Source organism: Mastomys coucha, unplaced genomic scaffold (genome assembly GCF_008632895.1).
Source record: "Mastomys coucha isolate ucsf_1 unplaced genomic scaffold, UCSF_Mcou_1 pScaffold22, whole genome shotgun sequence".
NCBI lineage: Eukaryota > Metazoa > Chordata > Mammalia > Rodentia > Muridae > Mastomys > Mastomys coucha.
The window spans coordinates 209,593,048-209,606,675 of record NW_022196905.1 but is presented as its reverse complement, the minus strand read 5'-3'; the positions used below and the strand labels follow the sequence as shown (position 1 = coordinate 209,606,675).

At 52.4% G+C, this 13,628-nt stretch overlaps 2 protein-coding genes across 3 annotated transcripts in view; both read right to left on the bottom strand.

Annotated features, from left to right (window-relative positions):
• Window positions 1-10,019, bottom strand: part of Pde4c (phosphodiesterase 4C) — a 19,127-nt gene extending 9,108 nt beyond the window's left edge. For both annotated transcript variants that reach the window (XM_031340154.1, XM_031340155.1), the window contains exons 1-2: window positions 9,978-10,019; window positions 6,825-7,030 (exon numbers count right to left, since the gene is read on the bottom strand). In XM_031340154.1, the coding sequence (XP_031196014.1) occupies window positions 6,825-7,030; window positions 9,978-10,019 (248 nt within the window). The remainder of the gene's footprint in view (window positions 1-6,824; window positions 7,031-9,977) is intronic.
• Window positions 10,020-12,057: 2,038 nt separating this feature from the next.
• The window catches only part of LOC116069485 (cell wall mannoprotein 1-like), a 3,914-nt gene continuing 2,343 nt past the window's right edge, over window positions 12,058-13,628 (bottom strand). The window contains exons 3-5 of the mRNA XM_031340153.1: window positions 13,511-13,620; window positions 12,505-12,659; window positions 12,058-12,397 (exon numbers count right to left, since the gene is read on the bottom strand). Coding sequence (XP_031196013.1) covers window positions 12,350-12,397; window positions 12,505-12,659; window positions 13,511-13,620 — 313 coding nt within the window. The 3' untranslated portion in view covers window positions 12,058-12,349. The remainder of the gene's footprint in view (window positions 12,398-12,504; window positions 12,660-13,510; window positions 13,621-13,628) is intronic.

Here is a 13,628-nt window from a genome sequence, read left to right as displayed (position 1 = left end):
CCTGGAACTCACTCTGTAGACCAGGCTGGCCTCGAACTCAGAAATCTGCCTTCATCTGCCTCCCAAGTGCTGGGATTAAAGGCGTGCGCCCCCACTGCCTCACTTTGCATTTAATTCATTAACTAATTATCCACCCCTCTGCAGTCCAGCCTAGCATTAACATTTTATCAATGGCTGTCCTACAACTGTTTCACTCACAAATTTGTATGTCATTAATGGTTCCCACAGTTGTTTGCTATAGTAGCTTTTAATGTAGGGAAATGGTCACAGTCTGGACTAGACAGTCAAAGCCTGGCCCCATGAGCTTCAAGGGCTACAGTCCTGCTAGGTGACAGGCCACTAGAAGGGGGTGGTGCAGACAGCCCTGTCCTGGCCTCCCCTACATTGCTGTGTGACTTCAGGGAGAACCCAGAAGTCTCTGCTGCCCTTGAGACCCTGCTGCTTTCATTTCTTTCTGAGTTCCCTTTCGCCTGGGAGAGCACGTTTCTCCTCTGTTATCAGAAGGCCCGTGTTGAGAGCTTTTGGTGCCCCTTCTAGAAATTTGGCATTTGTCACTGGGCTCAGACAAGGAAGCAGGCTCAGATAATATCAGAAACAGTGACCATGGGGCTTTGCTTACTGCTTTGCTGAATTACTACCTTATGTAATCACTTTGCTTACTATTTTACTTAATTACTGTCTTGTGTAATTTCTTTGTTTACTATGTCGCTTGATTACTTTGCCTTTGATCTTAGAGCTGACCGTTTTTTGGATATACCTAGAATGATATAAAAGCAGGCTGGAGAGAAAGCCGCTTCATCCTCAGTACGGGCTGGAGTCATGTTATAATTTGGTCTAACTTTTTCTTTTTCAACCCTTACTCCCTCACTTGAGACCCTGTTGACTGACTGAGCTGGCTTGGTCAGACTGGAGACAGGGAAACTGAACACGGAAAAAAAATGATTGCCCAAGTCCCTTCCCAGGAGCCAGAGCAGAGTGTCCCCCCCCCCCATTCTCCCAAGGCTGTCCCCCCTCACCCTGAGAATTCACACCTATGCAGCCTGCCTCTGCGCTCTCAGCCCACTGGGCTGCAGCTAACCCACAAGTCGGTCAAGGGCAGGTCCACCTTGTTTTGGATGTACTCTCAGGCATCTGGAAGGCACCCAGTAGGTGTTTGATCAATGCTCGTGATGCTCTGAGCCTCCACTTCCACTTTCGAGCTGCCCCCTTCAGTCTGAGACTTTGTAGCTTCTTTTCTTCCTGTTGATCACATTTGTCTGTCTGCCTACTCAGCCTGATTCTCTCCTGCTGCTCCAGACCAAGCTCCCAGCTTCCAGTTGTACCTGCCTGACTCTCACCCTGAACCTTGCAGAGCCTGCCCACCAGCCAGTCTTTCTCTCTGTAGGTTCCTGATCCACACCCGGTAAACAGTAGGTGCTTTATAAATACTTTCCGAACAAGATATTTTGACCTTCCTGTACACCCAAGCCATCCACTGCCAGGTTAGAGGAGGCTCAAAAGCTAGGGGCCAGAACTTCCCCCGCCCCCTCACCCCCTCCTATGAACTTACCTCCCTGGGCTGAACCCCTCCCCTACATGGCCAAGTGAAGCACACTCCTGAACCACGTGGGGTCTCCCCCTCCTCACCAGAGAGGCCCAAAGGAAATGTGTTTGTTCTTTCTTGAAAATGAAAATTCGTGAGTCACTAGAAAGGGTGGAGCAGACCCTGCCGGATCACCTGGGATAGCAGACCTGGTCCTCTGGGCTAAGGACTTCATCTGTGCCTGAGCCTTTCCCGGTGCTAGAGGCAGACTGTGGTGATGGGTGCCCCAAGGGTACAACTGAGCTAAGAGAGGGAAGTGATGTGGTCTAGTCTCCTACATTTCAACTCGGGAGGGTCTCCCCAGACCCACCCACATCCTCCTCTAGCTCCTGGATGATGACTGTGCCCTTCCTTAGGCACATAGACACCCTCCCTCACCCAGGCACACACACCGAGTGAAGGGACACTACCTCACTGTAGTGGGATCTCCTTAGTCCCTTATCACCCCCACAGTCCTAGAAGCAAAGGCCGGCCAAGACCCCCACACCTTTCTTCAGGTAGCCCAGGCTGACCTCAAACCTGCTATGTTGCTGCAGGTTTGAACACCCGATCCTCCTACCTCCAGGGCTGGGATGCGCTTCTTATGTATCTGGGGCTTTGGGCATGGTGGGTGAGCAATCCACCAATCACCGCAGCCACAGTTTCAGTTCCCCTCCTTTCTTCTTCGTAATTTAATTTATTCTTAATACTTTTTTTTTTTTTTTTGGTTTTTTTTCAAGACAGGGTTTCTCTGTGTAGCCCTGGCTGTCCTGGAACTCACTCTGTAGACCAGGCTGTCCTGGAACTCTGTAAGTAGACTAGATTGGCCTCCCCTGCTTCTGCCTCCTAAGTGTTGAGATCAAAGACTTAAGCCATTATTGGCTTCCCCAAGTCTCCTTAAATGCAAGAACTGACATGTGTTCTGGCCCTCCAGCTGGGCCAAGTAGCAGGCCACGGGCAAACTGCTTTGCAGCACCACTCTGGGCCCTGTTCTTGCAGCCCAAGGATGCTAGGAAGGAACTGCAAGGCCTCCCAGACACCTCGGAACGTTCTAGAGCAGCCCTCCCCATTGAAGCCCAAGAGAGGACAGGCAAGGACAGCCCTACCCAGCTGCTGACACATCCCTGGCCACCCAAAAGGAAACCCATCCCTTACACACTGCTTGTGACACACACTGGAGTGGGGACCATAGAGACACAGATGACTGGAGACTGGCACGGGGCCTCTCAGCTTATGGTTGAAGCACTGAACCTGAAGATGCCACACACATCAGGAGCCCATGACATTGAGCACCCCGAGTCACTCAGATCCACAAGAAACAATCTACTGCCACCCACTACTCAGGCCCCTTCGCCTAGACATAGCTCTACCTCCAGGGGGCACTCCTAATACCAATGGTTCCCCAGGCAGTCCTCAGGGGTAGCCCTGACCCTTCCGCACCCATCATCCCAGCACCAGGTTGCCCAGCTCACTCCAGCCTATGATAGTCCCTGTCCACACAGACGACCCAGCCTACCAGACTGTGCACCATCGCCTTCAGGCCACGCCCTGCCCCACCTGCAGAAAAGCCTTGACACTTCTCTGCCCAATGTGTGTTGCTCATCACTAGCCCCGCCCACAAACCTCAGGCTCCGCCCCTGTCTCAACTCCCCAGAGATCAGGATGCTTCCGCATCCAGTCCATGGTATCACTGCCCCCTGTAGACCACGCCCAATTATGCCGGGCCTCACTAAGTCGAGGTTCCCCTACCCACCCTGTCTTCTTAAGGGCCTTTCCACCCCCAATGAGTCCCTTCTCACGTTAAATCTGTCCCACCCACCACAGACCACACCCTCTCCAGACAGGCCTCATCCATTTCTTTCAAGATCCGCCCACTTTCGGCAAGCAGCTAGACTTGAAAATGGTGACCCTTACCATTTGTGTAAGTGTCCCCTCTCAATACAGGTCATTTCCTCAAATAGGCCCCGCCTTCTCAGCCAGGCCACGCCCCGTCACCTACCGCCGGCGGTGAAAGGAGCTGGGCCACGAGCGCCGCGACTTAACCGGTGCTGGCCGATTGGGGCGCTCCGGGTCCGAGTGGAAGCGCCGCTGGATGCGGATGGGGCGCTGTAGCTGTGCCCACAGATGCTTCGGGGGTCGGGGGACCCCTGTGCGGCCGATAAGTTGGGTCTCCATGAGCTGCCCCCGACGACAAGGAAAAGGAAAGAGAGACAGTGGGTGGTCCCTGGAGCACCTATGTACAGGGCGGGATGGGGGAAGGGTTCTCCACCCCACGGAGCTGCCCTCTCCGCAGCACCAGGCAGGGATATCGCAAGACTTAGACCTGAGGCTGCGCCCACCAGTCACCGACGCTCCAGGCACCTGAGCAGGAAGCCTAGATTCAGTGTCTGAACCCTGAAGGCACAGGGCAGGCACACCCAGAGAGAGGCAGACTGGGAGGTCCAGCCCCAGCGGGTCAGAAGAGGGGTTCTAAAAAGACAACGAAATTGAGAGTATCACTGGCCTATAGACATGTGCACACAAAAGTCACAGGCCAGGAGGAAAGCCAGTCCCTTACCATGAACATCCCTGAAGTGCTGAGGCCTCTAAGAATGTCCCCACCCTATGGGCTTCAAGAGCTAGAGTAAAGACCCACCTTGCCTGTGAGCTCAGGGCGGCCAACAGGACACTACACACAGCCCCCGGTCTTTATAGCCTCCTGGATGCTCAGACCCTCCCCACGGCGCATGATATCATTGGCCCCAAAACACCCCAGGGCTCCACCCCGCCACCGCAAACAAACCTCCAGCTCGTCTCTTCCCTCCCAGTTCTAGAAAACTCAGCACCTCTCCTAGTCTCAGGGGAAATTTCCCGGAGAGTGTCAGAGAGCTGTGAGGACATTTTCCATCTTAATTAGTAGAAGCGTTAAGTGTGTGGACAGCATTCTCGGGGCGGGCGAGGGAGGAGATGGCTATGACAGAGCCATGCCTGTGAAAAGTCCCCTGAGGGCACTGTGCTGGAAAGGAACTGTTACGTGAGACGTGGAAGCTGTCCCCAGCACTGTCCCTGTCCCCCAGCTGAAGACATGATGGCTTAGTCTGCAGGCACTTGCCACCAAGCCTGACAACCTGAGTGTGGTCCCTGGAACCCACATGATGAAAGAAAAGAAAACCTTTCTGCTTCTGTGCTCGCTCACTGGTGCTCTCTCTCCCCCTCCCCCTCCTCTTGGTTTTTGAGGCAGGGTCTGTCTGTGGTATGAGAATGGCCCCCATAGGCCCATATTCTTGGTCAAGTGCTTGGTACCCAGTCGATGGAACTGCTTGGGAAACATTAGGAGGTGCAGCAATTAGGACATGTCACCATGTAGAAGGTGAGCCATTGTGGTGGCTTTGAAGTCTCAAAAGCCCAGGACACAGGTCCAGTTTTTGTCCCTCTCTCTGCCTCCTGCTTGAGGATCAGATGTAAGCTCTCAGCTACCGCTCCGCCGACTCTCCTCTTTGCCTGCTGCCTCGCTCTCCGCCGTGATGGCGTGGACTCACCCTCTGGACCATAAACACACCACATTAAAGTCTTTCTTTTATACATTGCCTTAGGCATGGTGTCTCATCACAGCAACACGGTCTCACCTTGTAAGTCAGGCTGGCCTGAAACTCACTCTGTAGACCAGACTGGCCTCAAACTTGCAGCCATCCTTCTGCCTCTGCTTCCCCAGTGCTGGGATTACAGGCACGCATCAACACCCCACGCTCTTGAAGGTTTCAATTGTCACTTTGTCTGTCAGTTCCAGACCCCACCCTTCTAGCTTGGAGGGGGCGGGGTTAGTCCTCTGCAAAGATCAGCTACTACATGTGATCTACAGAGCCACAAAATCACCCCTGACACTTCCACTCTCACTGGTGTCCGCCATGATAGGCTGAGCTCTCCCATCTTGGTTCACACACCAGTGACCTACCAACACTGCTGAGCCTCCTCCTGGGTCTGTTTCCACCTTAACTTGAACATCACTTCTAGCCCTCAGCCCCTGAAGTGAGGCTGGTCTTGAACTCTTGATCCTCCTGCCTCCCTCCCACCTCCAAGTATCAGCACACTTGATTTTATGGTGCTGGGGACAGGACCCAGGGTTTCATACATGTTAAACAAGCACTGTTATCCACACAACTCCAACCCCAGCCCTATAGTGGTCTGGCCTAGCTAGTCTCATGTCAACTTGACACACAAACTACAGTTATTTGAAGTGGGGGAACCCTAAGTGAATGCCTCCATAAGACTGGGCTATAGCCAAGCCTGTGGACCATTTTCTCAATTAGTGATTGATGGGGAGGGCCCAGCCCATTGTGGGTGGTACCGTCCCTGAGCTGGTGGTCCTGGGCTCTGAGCAAGCCATGAGGTGCAAGCCAGTAAGCAGGACTTTTTTATGGCCTCTGTATCAGAGCTCCTGCCTCCAGGTTCCTGCCCTGTGTGAGTTCCTGTCCTGACCACCTTCAGTGATGAGCAGCAATGTGGAAATGTAAGCCAAATAAATTCTTTTCTTCCACCTCATTTTTGGTCAGGGTGTTTTGTCACAGCAATAGAAACTCTAACTAAGGTGGGGTTTTTAATTTTTAAGTAAAGAAATGACATTTATGTATGTGTTTGTTTGTTTGCTTGTTTACTTAGTATGTGCATGGGGCAGGGCACATGTGCGAGGACAGCTTATGAGAATTGGTTCTCTCTCCTTTCCACCGTGTCGGTCCTGGGGACTGAATTCAGATTGTCAGGCTTGGTGGCAAGCACCTTTACCCACTGAGCCATCTTGCCGGCCCAGAGCTTTTTTTAATTTTTATTTATTTATTTATTTTTTATTTTAAGGACTGTTTACTCTGTAGGGCAAACTGGAACTCACCATTTTCCTGCCTCAGTCTTGTAAGTGCCGAGACCTGAGCAACCCACCATCTGGCTTGGATAATTAAAGAAAAAAAATGCTAATATGGTCAAATTGTTGCCCTAAAATATTCCACCAGTTGTGCCCCATGATGTCTTGTAAAGTCCATCCCCTGCCTATGTCCCCGGATCTCCCAGCCAAAGTGCTCTGGCATATGCTCTTCCACCTGCTAGGCACTTGATTCTCTGTCATACCTTGTGTGACTTCTATGGTCAGCCTGAATGTGGCTGACTCTTCTTTCTCAACCCATGGTGAGACAGGAGCAGTTACCTGCTACCTGCTTTCCAGAACTAAGTGCAGAGACTCCGGCGGCATATGCATCCTGCCTCTGGCAGGTAGGTACATCTGCTCCTTTGTCCTCACCTGCTCCGAGCTGAGCCATGGCTTCTCTCTGTCCCTTGAGTTCCGATGGTGAAAACCACGTGGGCAGCAGACTCCACCTCCCCAGAGGACCCCAGGCGGCTGGACAGTGGAGGCAACAGCAGGGTCCCTGAGAACCGTCTCAGGATCACACCCCCACCTAGGGGGCTGACAGGGGCCACTCCAGAATCCACTGGCTCCCGGACTCGCTGGGGAGACAGCAGGAAGTCATGAGCAAACTCTTGGCGCATGCATGTCACCAGGGAACCCCGAGCTTCACAGATTTCTCACCAGCTAGGCTTCCCAACGGTCGGGACCTCGGTTCACGTGTGTGGTACGAGGGGTGTGCATGGGTGTTCTGACTTTGTTGCATTTTAAAAAATCAAATTATTTGTGTGGGAGCATATACATGCTACAGTCCACAAGCAGAGAGGTCAGAGGACAACTATCCCTCCAGCCAGTGTCCCCTTCCCCCACCCCCGTATTAAATTTGTCAGACTGGCATTTGCTGAGCCATCTCTTCAACCCTGCACTTTTTTCATCCTTTTTTTTTTTTTTAATTATTTTTCAATCCTTCCCCCCTCCCCTCCCCTTCTCCTCTGAGTGGGTTGATGCCCCCTGGGTATTTATCACCTCACCCTGACACATAAAGTCTCTACCAGGCCTTTTTTTTTTTTTTCATTGTTTGTGGTGCTAGGACTACAACTTGCTCCTCACTGATGGTCACTAGGTGCTGAGATTTGAACACAGGGCCCTGGGAGTCAGTAGCCACACCCCAGCTTCCTCTGGGCTGGTGACTAGAAGGGAATCTGGGAGCTGTCCAGTGCTGACCGCCGCGGGCTGCACAGGAGCCTTCTGGGCAGAGTGCTGTCAGTAGTGACAGGAAGGCCGCTCAGCTTTCCTGAACTCCGTAAAAGTCTATCTCCAGCATCAGAAGAGTAAGTGAGGATACTGAGGCCCGAGACCATAGCCTCAGGACCACAGCATATCCACAGGTGGGAAAGGGCGAGAGCAGATAGCAGATAGCCTGAGAAACTGATCCTCTGACTCTGCTTCAGGTCCTTGTTTGATTCTTACAATCGTGTTTAGTCTCAGCAGAGAGCCTGGGGGCAGGGTCATAGAAAAGTCTGCGACAGGACCAGGGGAAAGCCTGGGGGCGTGGGTCATGGGCAGGGCCATGGAAAAGCCTAGGGTGAGTTAGAGCGGGCTCAGGGGAGGGCCTGGGAGCAGGACTCACTTTTCAGTATTTTATTCTGGGAATATTATTTCATTTCTTTATTTTTGTTGTTTGTTTGCTTGTTTGTTTTTCAAACAGGGTTTCTCTGTGTAGCCCTGGCTGTTCTAGAACTCACTCTGTAGGTTAGGCTGGCTTCAGATTCTTAGACATCTGCCTGCCTCTGCCTCCAGAGTGCTGGGATTAAAGGCATTTGCCACCAGCACTCAGCTTTATTTTATAAATATTTTAGTTTAGAAAGTATGGGCCTGTGAGATGGCTGAGCAGATGAAAGAGGCTTGCCACCAATCCTAGTGACTTGAGCTCTTTCTCTGTTACTCTCATGATAGGAACAGATTCCTGCATGTTGTTCTCTGACATCTGGACTAATGCACAGACACTAAAGTACAGAAGTAAAATATAATTTAAACATTAAATTAGAAGATAGGAAGAGTCTACAGAAATGGATCAGTGGGTAAAGGTGTTTGACACTGAGCCATAAGACCTGACTCCCATCCCTAGGTCCCACACAGTGAAAGGAGAGCGCTGACTCCCACAAATTGTCTTCTGACTCCCAGAGCCCACACCAAGGCACCTCACCACCATCACACGATAACTAAATAAGTGTGATCTTTTTAGAAGGGTGGGGCATGACAACATAAGACTAATCCTCAGTGACTCCAAGGCAGGTGGATGGTGGTGAATTTGAGGCCAGCCTGATCTACACAGCAAGTTCCAGGCCAGCCAGGGTTACATAGGGAGAGTCTATCTCAAAAGTAAATAAGTAATTAACTGACTTCAAAGGCTGCTTGTCCAGCAGCTGCCCAGTCTGTCAGCCTAGCTGGGGCTGCCAGGTCCACAGAAAGCCTTGTGCTCCCCTGACTCCTCCTAGCTCTTTCTCAGACACCGGCCAGAGCCTGGACACGAGGTCCAAGCATCTCACGCCTGCTCACCCTCCTTGCCTAGCACAGAGCCCTGGGCTTCACCCACCCCCACCCCCGACCCCGGCAGTACACAAAACAGGCAAGAATCCTCAGCTTTGAGTTCCAGAACTTAGGAGGTGGAGCTGGAGGCACAGAGATTAGAAGAAGGTTAAGGTCATATTTGGTTGCATTGAAAGTTTGAGGCTAGCCTGGGCTACATGAGACCTTGTCACACTGAGAGAAAAAAATCTCCCCCCGCCCCCCATACACACACACAGACACAGAGACAGAGAGAGACCCACACAGAGGAACCATAAATCTAAAACAAATAAAGGTGGAAATGTCTGGAGAGATGGCTTAGTGGTCACAGCAACGGCAGTGGGAGACCAGGGTTCTGTAACTCCAGGTTCAGGCATGGATTGCCCTCTCCTGGCCTGAGTGGACTGTAGTACACAGACAAACCATTCAGGCCAATACACAAAATAATAAAAATATTTTTAGGGCTGGAGAGAGGGCTCAGCTGTTAAGAGCACTGGCTGCTCTTCCAGAGGCCCTGAGTTCAATTCTCAGCAGCCACATGGTGTCTCACAACCATCTGTAACGGGATCCGACGCCCTCTTCTGGTGTGTCTTAAGACAGCCACAGTGTACTCATAAATAAATAAATAAATAAATAAATAAATAAAATCTTTAAAATTACCTTTTAGGCCGGGCAGTGGTGGCGCACGCCTTTAATCCCAGCACTTGGGAGGCAGATGAAGGCAGATTTCTGAGTTCGAGGCCAGCGTGGTCTACAGAGTGAGTTCCAGGACACCCAGGGCTACATAGAGAAACCATGTCTCAAAAAACTAACTAACTAACTAACTAAATAATAATAAATTACTTTTTAAATGAATGAAAACTATCGTGCATTTGGGCCCTGGGCTCAGGGAGCCTCGCTGTCCCTGAGTTTCCCCTGTGTGCTCATGTGTGGCATCTCAGGCCCCAGCTCCTGCACCGAGCCCAGTCCCAGGCTACTCACCTCAGTCAACAGGAAGGACAGGGCCGTGCCGCTCCGCCTCATGGTGCAGGCTTCTGTGATGACAGAGGGATCAGTGAGATTGTGCTCCAGCCAGCTGCTGGGACACCTCCAGCCCCAGAGCCTAGAGCCACATCACCAAGGCAGTGAGGTCACAGCTGCCGGGGGTGGGGGGGTGCTGCAGGTACCCAGACCCCACCCGAGCTCCCTACCCTGGCCAGCCCTAGGGACTAGGACCCTGGGTCCAGGTCCCCTGGGAGACCATTTAGCTCCCAGAGGGCCTCTGGCGCTTTGTGGGTTTTCTGAGCCCAGAGTTTCCCCAGGGGTAGGCTGTCTCACACTGACCTAGAAGTGATACTCACTTCAAACTGCTCTTGTGGGGACCTGTGCTGTGCATGTGCTCTGTGACCTCCCTGGGAGCGGAGGACAGACGGTCTTGTCTCACTCCCGGCTGGATCCTTGAACTGAGCACCAAACTCGACCTGAGCCAGGGGGCCCCCTCAGGATGGGAGGAGGGGGCAAGGGCAGGGTGACCCCAAGGGCATGGAGGTATGTGTGCCCAAGTGTGTGACCAAAACAGGGCCGAGTGGAAGGGGAAGGGAGGGGTGAATGGCTAGGCTAGTGGAGGTTTAATTGTTAATGTGTTTACACCTGACAGAGGACAGAAATACCCTGAGACTGAGGCATTACCTTAGTGTTTTGGGGTACCAATCAGAGCACATCAAGGCCTTAGGAAAGCTATTCCACTATGCTGTGCTGATCCAGGCAGTTGATGACCTTCTCTGGTCAAACCTTACCATCAACTTAGAGCTGCGGTCAGAAGTGGGAAAGCCACGGAGCTGCAACTGGAAGACGGAATGCGGCCTGGGCCAAGGGGATCTTGAGGCCACTCCAGTCTGTGGCTGTGAAGCAAGTTAATGTTTCACCCTACACCCCTCCCCCACAGACTGGCCAGGAGACCTCTCACCACCTACTCCAGTGGTCATCAGAGTGTGACCTGCCGTGGGGGTGGAGGTCACTTCAATATGTCAAATATGGCAACAGCTAGGGAGACGCCCCCACCCGCACTGAAGAGTGGGTCCTGTCTCACCCTCAGCTGGAGAAGCCAGCTGTCTGGAGTGTCCCCAGGCTGGAGCCTGAGCCACGGAGGGAGGGGTGGAGAGAGGAGCTGAGGCAGCCAGCTCCCTCCTCCCCCTGCCTGACATCTGCACAGGCCACTTGGAACCTCCTGCCCCAAGGCTTTGAAGCTCTCTGGAGAACTCAGCTCCTTCAAACTCAGCTCCTTCCAGCAGTTTGAAACCCCCTTTTCCCTTCACAGCCAGTTAGGCCTCGATGTCTTCAACAGGAAACAAGCCCAGACCTCTGCTACCGAGGGCCTCTGCTCGCACTTGGTGGGCTTTTGTTTATTTTGTTTTTGTTTTGTTTGTTTGTTTTCTGGACAGGGTTTCTCTGAGTAGCCCTGGCTGTCCTGGAACTCACTGTAGACCAGGCTGGCCTCAAACTCAGAAATCCACCTGCCTCTGTCTCCCAAGTGCAGGGATTAAAGGCATGTGCCACCACCGCCTGGCCTGGGTGGGCTTCTTAAGTGATGTGGCATGGTGGCTTTCCCCAGGCTTGCCTCCCATTAGGTTAGGTCATCCGGTTCCTTAGAGAGTGGCCTCTGTCCTGCTAGAACACTGGGTCACACAAGTCCTGGAGGGTGAGGACGGCAGCCCTGTCCTCTGATCCTGAAATGACATCCTCCGATTGTCATCCCTCCTGAAAGCAGACACAGGGTTGACAGTGTGACTCTGGATTAAGGCAAAGAGGTACTCAACATGTGACTCAGGAAGCAGCTATGAATCGTAAGGACTTCATTTAGTTAGTTTATGTTTATTTAGTTTTATTTTTTAGTGTGTTTTGCCCACATGTATGTCTGTGAGCCTGGTGACTGCAGAGGTCAAAAGAGGCCACAGGATCCCCTGGGACTGGAATTGCTTACATATGGTCCTCTGAAAAGCAGGCAGTGCTCTTAACCATTGAACCATCTCTCCAGTTCCCCACAAAAAAAATTTTTTTTCCTAAAGACAGAGTCTCATGTAGCCCAGGCTGACCTCAAACCCTGTACGTAGCTCAGAGTGGACTTGAATACATGACCCTCCTGTCTCTACTTCCAAGTGCAGGGATGACAAGTGTGCTCCATCACACCTGGATTAATTTCTGAGTTGCATACTAGATGTGTGGGCCAAACTGGCCTGAAACTCCTGGGCTCCAGACGTCCCCCTTGCCACTTATCCCCCAGGTCAGGATAGCAGGGATGGGGGGTAGGGAGGGAGTGTTTCCAGACACTGTTCTTTCCAGGTGTCACCCCCACCATAACTCTAGGCCTCTGAGAGTCACGAGTGTAGGCAGTCAGCAAATGGCAGCCTCTGGCTCACACTGCCCTGGAAGAGGAACACGTATGGATTAGCATTAAGCACCACAGGGATCTACTGTAGGGGGATGTCTACTGGGAAGTCAGCAGTCCCAACCCTGCCTGGACTCATCTCACCATAGACACCGTATCCAGATTATGAAAATCTGGAGCATCTCGATGGTTATGTCTCACAGCGATGAACACAGAGCCAATGAGTAAGACAGACACAAGCAGACACACAGCAATCACCACACCGGGGTTCCTGTGCGATGTGGAGATCCAGCCTGCATCTGCGGAGAGGAAGAGGTCAGCCCTGGCCACAGCCACGCCCCAAGCCCTCCCGGGAGGATCCTAGGCAGGGCTCCCCCCACAGCCACGCCCCAAGCCCTCCCGGGAGGATCCTAGGCAGGGCTCCCCCCACAGCCACGCCCCTAGCCCCTCACTGGGAGATCCTAGGGCGGGCTCCACCCCCGACCCACGCCCCTAGCCCCTCACTGGGGGATCCTAGGCAGGACCTCTAACCCTTGAGGCACTCAGGGCCTATGTTATTTATAAACAAGTATGTAATTTCATGTGGATTTTTTCACTCTCCTTTTTTCCTTTTCCTCTCCTCCTCCTCTTCTTCTTCCTCCCCCTGTTCCCCTTCATCTTTGTAATTTTTCAAGACAAGGTTTCTGGCCCTGGCTGTCCTGGAACTCACAGAGACCCACCTGCCTCTGCCTGAGTGCTGAACCACCATCACGCTGCTTGGTTTTCTCTTTTCTTTTCTTTTCTGTTTTCTTTTTCTATTTTCTTTTCCTTCCATCCCCTTGGTTTTCTTTTCAAAGACAGGGACCCACCATGTGGCCTGGGTTGGTCTCAAACTTGAGGCCATCCTCCTACCTCCTCCTCACAGTGTTAGGAACAGCACTGGGCCACCACTCACAGTGACAACTAGATAATAGAACCTGTTTTCTTGCACATGGCTGTGTCCTCAGGAGACAGCACACACTAGCAAGTTACCAAGGCCACAGACAGCAGTAAGGTAACTGGCTTTAGATGGCTTGTGACTCAGGCCAGTCCGCATACTTCCAGGTCTGTGTCGCCACCTGCTGACTGGATCCAGAACTGCTGTCAGGTTTCAGCCAATCTTTACACTCACCCTGGGCTGGGCTGGAGGCAGTGGGCGACCCTTGTGGAGCCAAGTCCGTGGACTGGGATGTGATGGTCGGCTCGGAACTGGGGAACGCAGACGTGGGTAGAGACTGGGATGTGATGGT